This window comes from Felis catus, chromosome F1, assembly GCF_018350175.1.
Source record: "Felis catus isolate Fca126 chromosome F1, F.catus_Fca126_mat1.0, whole genome shotgun sequence".
Classification (NCBI taxonomy): domain Eukaryota; kingdom Metazoa; phylum Chordata; class Mammalia; order Carnivora; family Felidae; genus Felis; species Felis catus.
In genome coordinates this window covers 9021097-9038789 of record NC_058384.1, presented here as the reverse complement: position 1 = coordinate 9038789, position 17693 = coordinate 9021097, and the positions used below count along the sequence as shown (strand labels likewise).

The window sequence follows — 17693 nt, the reverse complement described above, 5'->3', positions numbered from 1 at the left end:
CTCCTCCCTGCTTGCACTCTATATCTCTGTTTCTCTCTCTCAAAAATAAATAAACATTTTTTAATTAAAAAGAGAAGGATTCAAATGATAATCCAATGATAAACAAGTTTTAACTGTATTATTTATGATTTTGTCTTATTGGTTATCGATGATGTAGAGCTAATCATCAGTGGTGAAGATCAATCATCAAAGGAACTTTCTAGGGATACATACATTCTTATGTTGTTCACTCAAGAGCAAAAATTCATTTTCATTGACTTTGTAACTTAAAAATCTATCAGCCAACTTCAGAAACAAGTGAATTGAAATATCTTATCCTCATTTAAGTGGAATATTCTGCCCCATTTAATAAACTAAGATAAATGATTTATTAAGTTAAACTTCATTCCTTTGAAATCCATAGAGTAAATCAACCATATGCAGTTTTATTATAGTGTTTATTTTTTATTGGTAATCGAGTTACGTGAATGTCATATAAGTCAATTAGTTGAAAAACAGAAACACCGTGATATCAAGAAATGTTGAAATGTTTGAAAGGTGATTGTGAAAACGGACAACACTCAGGACAAAGTCTGGCTTGTTGAAGAGACAAATGTGGTACCCTGGCCACTACAAGGAAGATGAACTTCTGTATTTCTTATTCAAAGAACACAATGAGAAGAGCTCAAGAATTCTGTCTTCAGCTGCTGACCAATCTGTAAGAGGCTTGGAAACTCCCCAAGACCAGGACTGAGAGCCATCCCCTTCACCTCTGATCCTCGAATGCCTGATTCTGATTCTCTTTGATGGTGCCAGGCCCCAAAGGGACTGGTTGCGTGATGTAGACGAAGGATTGAATGCACCACGACTGGACAAAAGCACTCTGAACACAGTGCTCCTCCACTGCCCCCTGAAACAAGTTCTGAATCCCATTTTTTATGGCACTTCACACCAGGATCACATATAATCCTAGAGTATCTTTATTTGTTCTATAATTTAATAGTACACCTATAAAATAATTACATTATACTTATAGCTTTTCTTCATTTATAAACAGACAAAAAAAAAAAAACAATTAAATACAATTTGAGCCATTGTAAGGTAAACTTTGTACATACCCCCAGAAGGAGCTTCACACTGCAGCATATCATATTGCTTCCATTGCTACTCCCACAGTTGGGTTCAAAGAGTGTGCGCTCATGTTTGTGTTCCGTGAGTTCATAGCTTAATCCTTCCCCTATCTACTTGGGTTCTGTGTTAATAAAATGACAGGGTTGGCTCTGTGGTCAGCCAGAGACTCCCACCCACCCCTACCCTACTCTACTCCATTGACCTCAGGTACAGTCATGTGGACTTCCTTCCTTCACAGTGTTTCTGCTGTGGGTCCTGCACGGAGTCTGGCTTGAGGTTTTCCATTAAATGGAAAAATAAATTCTAAAGCTGGACACACTCTCCACTCTTTCTCTCTATCCCAAGGTTCCAGCCTTCAAGGATTTCTGTTGAGTTCTGCCTCCTGATTTAGGGCTGTGTATAACCATTTCTAAAACCAATGCCCTCTTGTGCAACAGCACATTCTGCTCAGGTCTCATGGAGTTACAGAAGTGATAGAAACGAAACCCGCAGCGTAGAGGCAGGAGATGGATTCACCGTCAGGCCACAACCTTGCTCTCCAGGTGAACACCTCCAGATCCCCCATCACGGTCAAAGGTCAGGAAGCCTCAGCTCTCCGAGCAGCTTGTAGAGGGTCTCACAAACCTGGAAATGGGTTTTTCTGAGTGCCTTTGGCAACAGCACTTGAGACTGAGTGCTCGGGGGAATTACCAACGAAAGGTCTTCAAAGGGTGCTGCTTCCCGCCAATGGCATCTAATTCACATTTACAGATTCCATAAACGTTACTCACAGGGAAGTCTTTGCGGGGCAATCTAGCAAAGGGACTCAATGTAAGTATAAGTTTTCAGGATGATAAATTATGTCAGCTTTCTTATGCCAAGAGTTCACAACATGAAAACCTCAATGATTCATAAAAATGAAAAATGAGTTGGTCATCTTTTTGTTTTTTCAAAAATTCCATTCTTTGAAAAGGAAGCTTCTGTAGGATAGTTTAACTAGCTTTCCGTTCTATATATTTTATTTTTTATTTCCTCCTACACCACAAAGTGAATTGACTCCTTATACTTTTAAATATTTCTTTTACCAGGAAATATCTTTTGTTTAGTGTCATGGCAGTAAAATAGTATAACTTCTCATACCACATATGCATATTAAATATCATAGGGCTTTTAAGTTCCCCCTTAATGACTTCCCAGTGAGTCCCCTCCCTACACCCTTCCATTCCGATCCACTTCCTATATTGTGCTGCAATGCTTTAGGACCTTCAGTGAAATATTATTCATTGTCAAATCACAAGGTAAAATCACCTGGCGTCTCCCTGCCCAATCTAAGAATAGGTGCATGACAATGAACTGCTGACTAGGCATTATTTCTGAGTGAAACACCTTGTGGGCCTGACTCAGAATAGTGCTGCAAAGCCAGAGTCCAAACACGTGAAACAATACAAGGATAGGTCTATAGTGCTTTTTAACAGCTCTTTACAATACAGGTCAATTACAAAACCAGCGTTAATATGGAGACCTTTGTGTGTAATAATATTCTAATTGCAGCAATAATAGCATGCACATCAGGGTTCATCTGAGTCCACAGATGGGGGGGGGTGGGGGAAGTGAGGAAGAGGTGGTGGGGGCCGGGGGTAGGGGAGAGTGTGGCCTGCTGAGCAAGGTCCCCAGGGAAGCCCATTTCATGATCCCAGTGGCTCAAGTCGTCTTCTCAGTATTGGGTTTTTAGAAGAACCTCCCTGTGTCCGGACATTGTCCAGAACCGCATCACAGCAGCGCGAGGGCAGCCCTCCCTTCCCAAGGGAACCTCTCAGCTGGAGGGCCCTGGCCCAGCGGGAGAGGCGTGAGGGCCGCATCCTTCTCTTCCTGGGAAGGGGGAGCTGGAGTGTAGGGTGAGGCCAGGGAAAGACTCGCTTTTCCACATGGTGGAAACATCAATGCCGATTGGCAGGGCAGCCCGGGAAAGGCCCTCTCCGGCCGCCGACTGGTGGACGGTGGGTTTCCAGCCACGTCCCTCGGGCCTGAAACGCAGCCCGTTTGGGACGCATAGGAGAGGCCCGCGGTCGGTCAGGAACACATCGCAGCGAAGCTCCGCTTGTGGCCCGCGCGTGTGACAAGGGCGCCGTGGGCCCCCGGAAACGTGCTTGCTGCGGAAGGGGCCACCGGGCAGCGCGTGCGTGGGCTCAGCGGACGGGGACGCAGGCGGCGGCGGCCCAGCCAACTGGCGCGCGGGGCGAGCTGCGTCCCGCCGCAGGTGCTCACTGCTTGTCCGAGTCGCTCAGGTTCACCGACATGCACCGACACTGCTTCACCTTCTGGATCTTTTTGAGTCGGAAGGGAGGGTCCAGCCCGGGACATTCGAGCTCCACCAGGACCGAGGTGACGCGCTGGGGCTTGCAGAAGGCGCACGACTGGAAGGACTCCTCCTCCTTGCGGACGTGGCGCGGGATGTAGAAGGAGTTGCACTGGCCGTAGCAGAAGCGGTTGAGGATCGTGCGGCTGCGGCAGCCCTCCTCGCTCACCGTCTGCCGCAGCGGCTGCGTCTTGCACCAGTCACTCTTGAGGTACTTGCGCTCGGTGACCACCAGGGCCTCCTGGCTGGAGGCCAACACCTCCTTGATCTGGTGCTGCCATCTCTCCGAGTGGTTGCTGCTGCCGTCCTTGTAGGGCGAGGGGATGGCGCCCGCCGGCCGGTTCTTCCGGGCCTCCGCCACCTTCACCAGCACGGCCACCAGGCACAAGGACAGGGAGAGCTTCCAGAACATCCTGCAACGAGAGAAGAGTTAGAGGGGCCGTCTGTGGCGGGTGCTGGCGGGCAGCCGGCCTACGTGGTTTCATGAAGAAGGGCTGCAGTCAGGTGGGGCCGCTGGAGGGGAGAGTGCAAGGACGCTGTCCTAAATTCTGCCCCGCAGGCAAGACGGGGGCGAGACGGTGCCAGTACAGTTAGAACACGAACACACGTTGGGCAACTACAGAAGAATTAAAAAGCAAATGTCCAAAATAGCCCAAGCCCGTTTGCTGGAGCGCCGGTAATAGTCAAGAAATGTCACTGCATTTTCACTTAGTACTTGCGCAGTGCTACCCTAGGCGCATCACGCGTCTACCTCATTCGATTCTCAAAACAGCAGTAGATTGGAGGTGGCATATATTAGCCCTACTTTGTAATGAAGGCAGTTGAGGCCCATAGACATTGAGTAATTTGCCCAACGTCACACAATGGCTAAGAATGTCCCAGGATTTCGAGCCAGGCATCTGCCTCCAGAGCCACCGAAAGTAACCGCCTAGGCATGGATATGATCAAGAAAATTAACAAGAAGTAAAGGAAAGGTGGGTATGGTTCCACAAGTTTCTTAACAATGAGTACTGGCGGGGGGAGGGGCGGGGGGGCGCCTGGGTGGCTCAGTCGGTTAAGCGTCAGTCTTCCTCTCAGGTCATGCTCTCACAGTTCGTGAGTTCAAGCCCCCTTAGGGCTCTGTGCTGACAGTTCAGAGCCTAGAGCCTGCTTGGGATCCTGTGTCCCCATCTTTCTGCCCCTCTCCAGCTTGTGCTCTCCCCCAAATAAATAAATAATAAATAAGTAAATAAATAATAAATAAATATAATAAATAAATAAATATTTATTTAGTAAATAAATAAATAAAATAAATAAATAAATAATGAGTACTAAACTTAGGAATGGCCACAGATTAGGAAAAGTAGTATTTACACCTCTGTTCATTGCTATGAATAAAAAATCACATTTCACATCTGCACGAAGATATCCGAGTTAATTCAAGTGAGTCATGAGTTAGTTTCTTATGGTGGAAACCCCTTCCCAGTTGTGAATTAAGAAACGAAGGCTGCATTAAAACTGCCTTAGACAAGGCAATAGATTGTATCTTCCGTCTGCGTATTAGGGCCTGGTGACACAAGTGTGCAGGGTTGGGAGCTGGAAGAAAACTTCCTTTGAAACATGTTTTGTAGAGAGCAAACTGATGTCTCTGAAGTTTAAGTCACAGTTTCCATTGTAATATTTACATTAATACCCTCAAGGGACAGCAATGCCTCTCGGTAGAGATGATTCTTATATCCCGACACCTGTAGTTCCTTCTTCACCCTTGTCATACTCACATGTGTTCATTGCCTCCCTGGGTATTTTAGCATTTGTAGAACTGCATGAGACTCTCATCCCTTTAACACGCACACCCTTTTAACATGTACAAAATGGCATGTAGTTATATGTATATAAAATGGCATGTAGTTATATGTATATGTATATAGTTGTAGAGTGTATACTAATTACATAACAGGCATAAACATCATGGCTAAAATTTATAGTAAGTATATTAACTCTCTGAAGTATTATCAACGTCTTAAATATATTTCTGCTAATAATAATAGTTCGTATTTCTTGGTGCTCAAAACCTATCACTCTTCGGGCGCCTAGGTGGCTCAGGTCATGATCTCAGGGTTCGTGAGTTGGACTGTCAGCACAGAGGACAGCCCACTTCGGTTCCTGTCTCCTTTGCTCTCTACCCCTCCTCTGCTCTTGTGGGCTCTCTCTGCCTCTCCCTCAAAAATAAATAAACATTAAAAAAAAAAACATTGCTCTTACATTTTCCTTTCATGCATAAGCACATTTAATCATCAACCTTCTACGAAATAGCTATTATTATTTCTCCCATTTTATAGATGAGGAAACTGAGGCTTTGAGAGGCTTCACAACTTACCAAGATCACATGGCTAGTATGTGAAGTATTTGAATCCTGGCTCCGGGCATGCTAGCTCTAGGTGAGTATACCTATCTCATTGTTAAAAATAGTGGTGTTAAAATATCTGTGCTAAAATATTTCTTTATGTCATTATTATTAGTCTAAGTGTAAGCCACAAGAGGCTTTTGCAAATTGTCTAGCAGAGAATTCCTTCATTCATCAAGTTTTGTTGAGTATTTATTCTGGAATAAACTTTAAGAAGCCTTGTGAATTCCAGCACCTCCCACAGAGACAAAGCTAACATTCCTCCAGTGTCAGATGAGCCCTGACAAGATCTGCTGTCCCCATCGTTACCTCACGGGCCTCGTCACCTACACTGTCCCCCTTGCTCATTCTGCTCCAGCAAGACTCACTCTGTTTCCAGAACATATGTGGCATTTTTCTGCTCTAAAACCTTATGTTTTCCTTTCTCCCAGATATCTGCACGGCCTTCTCCTGCGGTCTTCAAGTCTTTGCTCAATTATCGCCTCCCCAGTGAGGCCTTAATAGGTAACTTCACCATAACCCTGGCATTCATTGTCTCCTTCATCCCTGCCTTGGTTTTCTCCATGGAACTTAGCGTCCTATAGAATTGAATAATCTTACCGATTTTTGCATTGTCTGACTTTTCCAACTCGATTTAAGGTCCAAGAAGGAAGGACCGCCTGTTTTCCATTATTATATGTCTTGCATTCAGAACAATGCCTAGTACATTATAGGTACTCAATAAATATGTGCTGAAGGAACCATGAATGCCATGCATTTCATTGCAATTTATTTATTTTTAATTTTTTTAACGTTTATTGATTTTTGAGACAGAGAGAGACAGAGCATGAACGGGGGAGGGGCAGAGAGAGAGAGGGAGACACAGAATCGGAAACAGGCTCCAGGCTCCGAGCCATCAGCCCAGAGCCCGACGCGGGGCTCGAACTCACGGACCGTGAGATCGTGACCTGAGCTGAAGTCGGACGCTTAACCGTCTGAGCCACCCAGGCGCCCCTGAGCTTGCAATTTAGAAGTTAGAGAAAGGCATGCAGTTGACAGTGCTATAGTTTTCGAGACACAATGGCATAGGTTTCCATGGTGGTGATCCTGGGACGGAGAACATCTGAATCACTGGGATGCTTTAGAATGTCGATTCCTCACCTCCACCCCAAAACATTCTGAATCAGTAGAGTTGAGGTGGAGTTTGAGATCTGTATTTAAAAAAAAAATGCTTTGGGTGATTTCCATTGGCACCAGTGCCCCCAGGGGGTAGGGGCACAAGGAAAGAGCATCAGTTCCTCCTGGAGAGGGAGCAGGAGATGCCCAGGAAGTAACAGGTAAATGGGTGGCTTAAATTCCAAATAACATTCTTCCAGGCAGTGACACTGACAAGAGTGCAGAGGTAGATAAATGTAATGACAAGAGTCAAGGGAAGTAAAAACATTTAGAGCAGACGGGGAAAAGGGGAAAGATTTTCCTTTTTTGTAAAAACATTTTGTGCAATGCAATTACTGAAATTATGAGGCCGGATTTTTAAAGGACTTTCCTCATGCCTCCTTAGTTCCAACACGAATTGTCATATTAAAATGGCCATGCTTCTAGCAGACTCATGGCAAGCAATTGAGTATTGGACTCATTCAACTTACACAGCTTATTATATTTGCAGAATGATTTGTGATCTCAATAGTCTCTTAAAAAGAAAGTATGTTGGTTCCATTTTAATAACTTCCAAAATTATTAACATTCTGAGTAAACACAACCAAAAGTTTGTAAGTCCCGGCCAGGAAAGATTTACAGAGTCACCCTGGTCCTCCATACCTAGTTCCAGGAACAGCTTCACATGCATCTCTGATAGGCTAAAAAATGCATGCTTTCACTCAACAGGTCCTAGCTGTTGTCAGGGAGAACAGAACTAAAACATGTTCTGATCAATTTGGGGCAAAACCCCTTAGAGTCACAGTATTCGATGTGATGACTAACAACATGCATTCTTGGAACACTTGGAAACATTTTCAAAACATCTGGCAATCACCCTTAGAAGTTATGCCTCATAAGAACCTAAGAAGAAAAGCAAATCTCCCATTTTTAAGACCAAGAAAAGAGGCTGATGATAGCTTAGGTGACTGGGATCAGCCCAAGCTCCTCTCTTTCCTTTCCTCCATCTCATATCTTTATACTCCTTCACACATAGCAACAGGAAGGTTGTCAAGGATCTGGAATCTCAGTGTCAGGACAGGTAAGTAGGCAAGAGGTATTTGCTGCAGCCACTGTTAGGCTGTATCCTCTTCACTTCAAGGGCACACTAAAGGCTCTGAGCCAGGTTTTGCTCATGGCCGGTACTACAGTGGCCCTTAAGTGTGTGGGGTTCCTCAGGAGAGAACAGGCATGCCTCTTTCTTCAGTTCACTGTTTCACACACACTTGCACACACATGTCGGTGGCCCCACCAGGTCCTGAATTTAGCACTCCAGAGTCCAGCTTTGCCTTGGAGCACTTTGCTACTCAGAGAAATGCATACAATTTGCCTTTCGTTGTTTGCATCGAACATCTTTCATCTTACCCTCACATCTCGTGTTTGGCTTGTCTCAGAAGAAACTCGTAAATAAATCTTGTTGGTCTTATTAACCATCCTTGTGGCCTGACAAAGTTATAAATTTGCAAGGGGTGCCAGGACCATAAATGTTGATATGCTAAGCAGCGGGGTTGGTCAAAGTAGGCTGTGGGGAGAGAGAGGTAGCAAAAGCACTTTCTTCTTTTTTTTTTTTATTTTGACTTTTTAAAAAATTTTTTAACGTTTATTTATTATTGAGAGGCAGAGAGACAGGGGAGGGGCCGAGAGACGGAGACACACAGAATCTGAAGCAGGCTTCAGGCTCCGAGCTGTCAGCACAGAGCCCGACGCTGGGCTCGAACTCACAAACCTCAAGATCATGACCTGAGCCGAAGTTGGACATTTAACCGACTGAGTCACCCAGGCGCCCCAGAAGCACTTTCTTCTTAAGTAACACCCCCCGGGCCTGGCCTTTGTTGATATCAGAACAGGGGCTACACAGACCAGGGTAGTATGTAGGCAGCTAAACTGGCCCCTTCTGTCAACCTTTCCTAGAAGTGTCCAGGGTTCTACAATAGGAGCTTGAGCAATAATGCTTCCTAATTTCTAGGAAAGGCCGTGGCAGTGCTGAATCCTCCCTGCCAAAAGGTGTATGTAAGTGACCAAAGGCCAAGGGTTCAGTTAAGCTGATTAACTCACTCCCAGAGTGACCTTATTGAGTTTTAGAGGTCGAGTCAAGACAGTACAGAGCTGTGCATTAGTGGAAGGTAGGACGAGGCCCGAACGTTTTCTGTGACCTGAGAATTCTAGGATATCCTTGGAAGGTTGAAGGGAAGCACCCGAGGCTGAATGTCAGCACACACATCTGAGACAAAGTTGCTCCCATGGCCCAAGTGAAAACAGAATCCAAATCAAACAGGAAACTCCAAACAAAACCCCCAACAGGGTTAGCATTTAGAGATTATTTTCGTGAGTTTCACTACTAGCACCTCAACAGCCAAATGTACTTCATCTCGACATGGATTCTTGGGCTGGGAGGCTGTGCTGGAGCTCTCCAACTAGTGGTGGATATTCCTTGGCTCAGGCCTCCTCCTCCTAGCCTAGATCGCTTGTCTGCTAAAACCACTTGCTTTCAGCAGCTGTAATCTGCAGCTCACTATGGCCCGTGGGCCTACCGCAACCTGAGGTCTGTTTCTGTAAACCAGGTCACGTTGAATACACCCATGCCTGTTAGCTACATTTTCTCTCTGGCTGCTTTTGTGTCACAAAAACAGAGTGAGCAGTGGGGACAGAGGTGGTAGAGCCCACCCGTCAAAAATATTTACTGCCTGGCCTTTCACAGAAAAGTTTTGCCAAATCCTGTTCCAAACTTTTTCTCTCCCAATTCAGCCATTGCTTCCTTTTTTATCTTTGTTCTCTGCTGCAAGAAAAGTAGCTCTGAATTTTAAAATTTCTAACTATGAAATATTTCAAACATAGGGCAAGCTAGAACATATAATAAACTCTCTCTACCCACCACCAAGATTAAAACAATATTGGGGCGCCTGGGTGGCGCAGTCGGTTAAGCGTCCGACTTCAGCCAGGTCACGATCTCGCGGTCGGTGAGTTCGAGCCCCGCGTCGGGCTCTGGGCTGATGGCTCGGAGCCTGGAGCCTGTTTCCGATTCTGTCTCTCCATCTCTCTCTGCCCCTTCCCCGTTCATGCTCTGTCTCTCTCTGTCCCAAAAATAAATAAAAATGTTGAAAAAAAATTAAAAAAAAAAAAAGGACCAGCATCCTAAAGTTGGTTATATCATTCCTAGTAATGCTTTTCCATGGTTACGGGTTATGTTTTGTGTATGAGGGCATGTTTTTATGCACATGTTTGACCTTCACATATCAAGTATATATATATATATATATATATATATATATGTACTTCACATATATATAGCTATACTCTTCTTGAGCAACTTTATTTTATTTTAATTTTTAAAAATTTCTGAGCAACTTTTAAATTCAACAATAGGTGTTTGAGATTTTACACATGTAGACGTTTTTAGGAGACATCTATTCACCTCCACTGCTGAATCTTAAATAACAGTTTATAAATTCACCTTATTGAAGGACAGTGAGGTTGCTCCTGTTTTGTCACTATGACCAACAATGCTGCACTGAACAGTTTTGTGTATGTTTATTTGTGCCCACCTGTCACAGTTTTTCTAGAGGAGACACCGAGAAGGGGAGATCCTGGGTCATGGGATATGTACAACTTGAGCTTGACTAAGTTTTGCTAAGTTACTTTTCAAGTGCTTACACCAGTATTCTTTCCCCTGAGTAATATGTGAGTCCCTGTTCCTACACACACTTGCTAACACCTGGTGCTAACGATTTATTTCCTTTTGCCTATCCGAAAAATTTGAAATGATGTCTTATTATTATTTTAAGTTGCATTCTTCCAATTATAAGGGAGTTGATCACCGAGCTCAAATACTGTAGTTGTACACTGAAAGGGAGTGATTGCAACTTATTCTAAGTAAAGGAGGAAAATTAAAATATTAGGAAAGGAAAAATAAGGAGTAGTAACTATAAATCTTCTTGTTTTGAATTTTTATTTTTTATTTGTTTTTATTTTTTTAATATGAAATTTATTGTTAACTAAATCTGAACTGTCATGAGAAGAATAGGAAGTGGCTTATGATTTCAGAGCAGAATGATCAGGGAAACCCACATGACTCAGAAGTTTGAAGTCCAGGGGCACCGGGGTGGCTTTGTCAGTTAAGCGTCAGACTTTGGCTCAACAGTCCGTGAGTTCGAGTCCTGCATCGGGTTCTGTGCTGATAGCTCAGAGCCTGGAGCCTGCTTCAGATTCTGTGTCTCTCTCTATCTCTGCCCCTGCCCCGCTCACACTCTGTCTGTCACTTTCTCTCTGTCTCAAAAATAAAGATTAAAAAATCTTAAAAAAAAAAAAAAAGAAGTTTCAAATCCAAATGGATTCATTTACTTTTCCAAGTGAAATTGCCTGAATGGAACACTGATTATCATTTTGTTCCAGGAGAAGTTTAATTTCATCTGGAAAAATTAAATTATGTTTTTAAAAAAGGTTTTCAACCACAGAAGAAATGATACTATCAGTACTTACTTTGACTTCTGGGTAGCAAGTGTATCATTTAGGAATTTGTGATCAGGGTTCTTAATCTTTGAAAAAATTGTTGGGATGAACTCAGTCTGGGAAATGTAACAGTGAGGCAAGATGGCAGCAAAGCATTAAGTTAAATAAGAAGATGGATGCGAAAGCTCTTTGAAAGCTGTAAGCTTATCCACACACGGTTGCTTTTCTCTAGAGCAGAGTCACTTGGGGATGGGAGTGAGCACATGGTTTCTGGGCCTGAGGCTGCCCATCTCATGACCTTATGTGACTCACTCCTAAGCGTCTCTGGGTTCTCCCCTGTAAAATGGTGTTAAAGGCACTTGCCACCCCCCGTTCCATGTTTCTGTGATGAGGAATGTGGAACTGAGATCCAGTCATAGTCCAAGAACTCTCTGAACGAAAAGGACCATGAGTTTTATTTGAAAGGAAGGAAGAAATTATGAGCAATCTATTAAAGATTTTATAGCCAGTGACATTATTCTCTACAGCCGTTGAGCAGAACCTTCATCGTCATCATCATTATCATCATCATAGTTATTATTATTATTATTATCATTTTCAGATGAAGATTTTAGGCTGTGGTTCAAGGAATCCGTCATACTTCAGTAATTCTGCACTCCTCAAGCCCTTGTGGGACAGCCTTGTGTGTTCAGGATGAGCTTCTAGAACAACAGGCTTCCACGTCTTCGACAGCAGGGTAAAGATTTTCCATCAGCGTACACATAAAAACAGAGTGGCCTGTCCAAAATGCTTTGAGCAAAATAAAAAGCATGTTGCCCAAGCACCCCATCAACTTTTCTTGTTCACTCTCTAATTCCAGCTACTTTGTTTCACTTGTAGTGTGACAGCGCATAACAGTGGGACATAGCATGTACCGAAGCCTCACAAAACTGTGTACCCCCTGCTCACTTCCTCTGGAATTCACGACAAGAGTATTTTTATTCTTTCTCTTCAGTCTTTTGATGCGTTTTACTGATTTTTCTCTCTCTGGCTTCCTCTTAGAGGTTAGTGTTCCCCAAGGATTTTTCCTGTTTTTTTCTTTCCTCACATTCCTACTAAGAATTTCATCTGTGCCGACTTCAGCCACCAGCTGCTATCTGCTTAGGATTCCCAGACTCCACCAAATAGTCCCTGGATGCTCTGTAGGCACCTCAAATTTTATGTGTTCCAAATCTCATCCTATTTTCTCACTCATCTCTTCGGAAAGTTACTATCTCAGTGAAGAGCACAGCACTTATCCTTTCAGCCAGGCCAGAGAGATGAGAGTTAGGGCAGGCTCTTTTGATTTACTGCCTGGGAGCCAGAGGCACGATGCTGTTCGGGTGCCGGAGCCCAGGGTCTCCACGGATGCTTCCATATACCATGGAGCACAGAGTTGATAGGTCTAAGTCAATGAGTAACAAAATGTGAGAAACAACTCCCTGGGAAAGAGTTTTACTCCCCAATAAAAAGAGACATGCTGGAAGAACTTATTCTGGTCTGGGTTGTGGTGTGACACAAGGATCTGATAACTGGTGCTTCGGCAGCCGCCATGAAGATACGGCATGGGATGAACGTCAGACCTTTGCCATGTAAAGCACAAAATGGAAAGCTGCTGGATTCTTGATTATGTTGGAAAGCCATTGAATTAATTATCCCTAGAGCTGCTTATCTGGACTTCAGTGTTGTTAGTTAATAAACTCTTTAGTATTTAAATCACTTTTATTTGGGTATGGAGAGTATCCCATCTTCTCCCATATTAAATCCATTAATAAGACCTTATTGTCCTTCTTGCCTCACTGCTAAACCTTGCTGTTACTACCTTGGTCTGGCTGCTCATCTTGGTCTGGGTGCTGAATATTACACCAGTCTCCTCATTGGCCTCCTGCCTTCACCCTCACATACACCTTCCAGAATCCTATCAGCATGAACATCCTAACATGCAGATCTGTCTATCCCTTTCAGTTAAACCCTTTTCAGATTTCCCATCACGCGCAAATTCAAAGTCTTTGGCACAGTGTATACAACTTCTGTGATCTCTGTCTCCTCCCGTCTTATCACATTATCCCCTCACAATATGGCCTTATGCTTGAAACACACAAAACTTTGTGTCCTACCACATGCAAGGCTGTTTTCCACCTGCAAACATTTGCACAGTTATTTCTTTTGTTTCTCGGACCACCACGGGGCATTTAAGTTTCATTCAAATGCCACTTCCTTTGTGACCCCATCTGTGTTTCCTGTATTCTTCATTTCTGCCACCATCATACCTGTGTCATTACAACCACAGGGCACTGGATGGCTACTGGCTGCACACTTTCCCTCACTAGAGTGTACGTTATTGGAAGATAAGATATTTAATCTCTGTTTCCATACTGACTTGTGGCGGGTCTGCAGAATAGTTTTAAATGCCTATTTACGTATGAATGAACGCAAGATTGAATGATTTTGTAGGTTTTAGCCACACTGGTATAGATGTGAATGTTTTTATTTTGATTTTTTTTTTGGATGTATTTATTTTGAAAAAGAGAGAAAGGGTGGGGGGTGCAGAGAAACAGAGGGGGAGAGAGAATTCCAAGCAGGTTCCAAACTGTCAGCTTAGAGCTCGACGTGGTACTCAGTCTCACCATCCATGGGATCAGGACCTGAGCCCAAATCAAGAGTTGGATGTTCAACCAACTAAGCCGCTGACGTGTCCTTATTTTTTAAAAAATGTTTAATGTTTATTCATTTTTTTGAGAGAGAGTGAGACAAATACAAAGAACAAGTTGGGGAGGGGCAGAGAGAGAGGGAGACACAGAATCTGAAGCAGGCTCCAGGCTCTGAGCTGTCAGCATGGAACCTGACGTGGGGCTCAAACTCAAGAGCTACAAGATCATTACCTGAGCCGAAGTCAGATGCTTAACCGACTGAGCCACCCAGGTGCCCCAAGGTGCCCCTAAAGTAATGATCCTTTTTATGCAAGACTCTAATCATGATGATTTAATGCATATTAGGCTATCAAAATCAGAAGTCAACATAACTTTTTAAAGTAGAATAATTTTTTTTTACAATCTAATAAACTGTTGCTTACATTTCAGTAGTTATATTTTTTGGGGTCCTTATTCTCTTTTTATTTCAAGCTGTTGCCCACTTCTTTTTGTACTTTCTGCCACTGACCTAATGTTTTTGGCATCTCTCATCTTCCAACTGGCAGAAGTACAGTCTGGGGGTTACAGAAAGTCTTTCCAAGAGGTATGTGTTCAAGGGTGGCTTTGAAGGAAGCAATTTTCAAATTCTCAACCTCCATTTGTTCCTTCTCTTCTCAGAGATCTGCCCTAGAAGTTGTCTTTACACTGAAGGTGTCTGCAATGGGACAGGCAAGTCCGCTGCTTCCTGCCTCTATCAGTGTCCCTTCCCCCACTTGACAAAAGGAAATGACAGCTTTCATCCACCCTGCTTCTACTGTGTTGTATTGCTTGGGGTGTAACAAAGATTCCAGGGTACAAAGTGAAAAGGCAATTCTAAATATTGGTGCTCTCACTAAAAAGTAAAAGTCATTTTCATAGATCCTTTTCCATGCCAGATTGTTTCCAATAATTTGCTTTAAATCAACCCTGAAGGAAGACCTGAATTGTTGGGTGATCTGTCACCAAAAATAATTTTTTGTTGATGTGATATTTTACATGTAAATAAGTTTGAAAGGTTTTAAGAAATGGAGACATTGTTATTAGAAAACACATGTCTATTACAACCTTTTCTTGTGAACATATTTCTTTAGCATAAATTGTACACATAATATAACCAACCATACACATACACACACACACACACACACACACACACACACACACACTATATGGTAGAAATTTTTCTGCTGATTTGCTGAATCTTGTTTCTTCCTGGCAATAACTAGTATTTATTCATGAAATTATAAATAACAATAGTAAGTCTCCATGTATGGGGCATCTTTTTAACAGAGGTAAATAATTAAAATTTCCCTTTTTGTATTTAATAATTTGTTTACTAATTTGTGACTTATGCTATTTTGATCAAACACTATTCTATACTCTAATGAGTAAACAATCAGCAGGAAATATGGAAATAGTTAAAGCTTACAACAAGAGAATTAAAATCTGTATATATACCTTTTGGTCACAGAAAAAGAGGGACAATGGGAAAAGAAAAGACTTTTAAACATAAAGCGTGTTATAACAGGATAAATTCTATGGGGAAAACTAGAAAGACATATGAATTCAAGGAAAAATGATGTAAAATTTCCTTTCAGGAAGTGTTTCTACATGTATTTTTTTTAAATGTGTAATAGTGGGCATAAACTATAGCTATGGTAATTAACTATTATAGTATTTACATTCCTCTGGAGACATTAAAAAGTATTGTAACAATCTAATTTTAAAACATCAGTGTTGCAATATTCTTTAAATGATATTCCCTGCAAATTTTAGATGTCAAAGACTGTGAGAGCTTATATAGATTTAGAACTAAAAATGTTTATAGGCTGGTACACTAAGTATATTATTATATTACTACTTCTAAGCATTAGAATTGTGTTAATGATACTGGGCAAGAAGAATAAGTTATTCTTGAATTCTGTGATACATAAAAATTTTATGACCCCAAGTAAATGTTATGAAGAAAGATCTCAGACTTTGTTTCTCTTCTATTCACACGCTCAGTCTCTTGAATTCTGCAGCCTCTCTTTTCTGATGGTTTTTCAAAACACTCTGTTGGCTAGTGGGTCCACAGAGGACGGGAAAGTCCCGTATTAAGTAATTTCATGGAAACAAGAAGTCTGGTTCAGTTGCTGTTAAATCTTATGCACCTTGCCTTTTTCATGTTAGCTCCTATTGACAACCGATAGTGAATTCGGACCAATGAAAGGGTAAATTCAAGGCTTTTGACCAAAGAAAACAAACATAACCAAGACAACCAAAAGACTTATGCCAATGGATGTGGAGTCATGGGAAAAGTAAAAAAAAAGTATGAAAAAATTATTAAAAAAATTTTTTTTTCAACGTTTATTTATTTTTGGGACAGAGAGAGACAGAGCATGAATGGGGGAGGGGCAGAGAGAGAGGGAGACACAGAATCGGAAACAGGCTCCAGGTTCTGAGCCATCAGCCCAGAGCCCGACGCGGGGCTCGAACTCACGGACCGCGAGATCGTGACCTGGCTGAAGTCGGACGCTTAACCGACTGCGCCACCCAGGCGCCCCTGAAAAACTTATTTAAAATGAATACTAATACGCAAACCCATCTCTATACACCTATAATAGGCAATACTTTTACTAATGCTATAAACATTAATTGGTTTGTTCATTCATTGAACATTATGCATGTTCTATGCACTTTCCTAGGGGCTGGGATATGAAGATGAATAAGATATCAATTTCATGATAGAAATGAGATAAATAAAGATAAAGTCACATTGACTCTGGAAGTAGGAGACTAGTTAGTGAGCTGTTGGAGTAATCCATGAAAGAAACCAAGTGGGACAGAACGAAGGGGCAATGAAGTTAGAAGAGAAGGAAACATTTCAGACATTTGAACTTCAGCATGTTGTTGTAATTGAATGGACGTGTGGATGAGGAAGATTGGGAAACCCAGGTATCTGCCTCAGGCAACAGGAAGATGATGAAAGGCTGCCTTTCCCATGACAGAGAATAGGAGAGGAAGAGCTGGCTGGCAATGATAAAGGAATCTCCATGGCTCAAAAGAGCATTCTGGTAGATGGGCCTCACAGTGTCGATCTGAAGTGATATCATTATGTGGGGGTAATAAGATCACTCAGGGGTAGAGCAAGACGTGAAATGGGCTGCAGGTGGAACTCTGGGATATAAGCTTTGCCAGACACTGAGGAGAGGAAACCTACAAAGGAGGCAGAGGAAGGGTAGAGCTAGGCTTTAAGAAGTCAGATGAGAGGAGATTGAGAAGTGTTCGCTGGATTGATGTTTCATCAGTCTTGGCTGGAGGAGTTTTAGAGACTTGATAGGGTGGGAGCAAAATTGCAGTGAGGATAATAGGTAATAGATTCTGGTTTCTGTACATTGAAATGTTGTTGGTAAGCAGGAATTCATCTAACCGTCCAAATATTTAACAGTGTACTCCAAATGGAGTAAAAGGACCAACTGGGAAATACAGAAATTACTTTCTGAACCACATCAGCAACCCAACCAATATCACCTGAGAAGCTGAACAAAATGAGGCAAGTGCCAAGCTGATGCCTGTG

The 17693-nt window shown here is 42.6% G+C and overlaps 1 protein-coding gene across 3 annotated transcripts in view; it reads right to left on the bottom strand.

The window, feature by feature from the left end:
- Nucleotides 1-418: 418 nt before the first annotated feature.
- The window catches only part of GREM2 (gremlin 2, DAN family BMP antagonist), a 112425-nt gene continuing 95150 nt past the window's right edge, over nt 419-17693 (bottom strand). For all 3 annotated transcript variants that reach the window (XM_006942647.5, XM_019821538.3, XM_023248114.2), the window contains one exon: nt 419-3858. In XM_006942647.5, coding sequence (XP_006942709.1) covers nt 3351-3858 — 508 coding nt within the window. In that variant the 3' untranslated portion in view covers nt 419-3350. The remainder of the gene's footprint in view (nt 3859-17693) is intronic.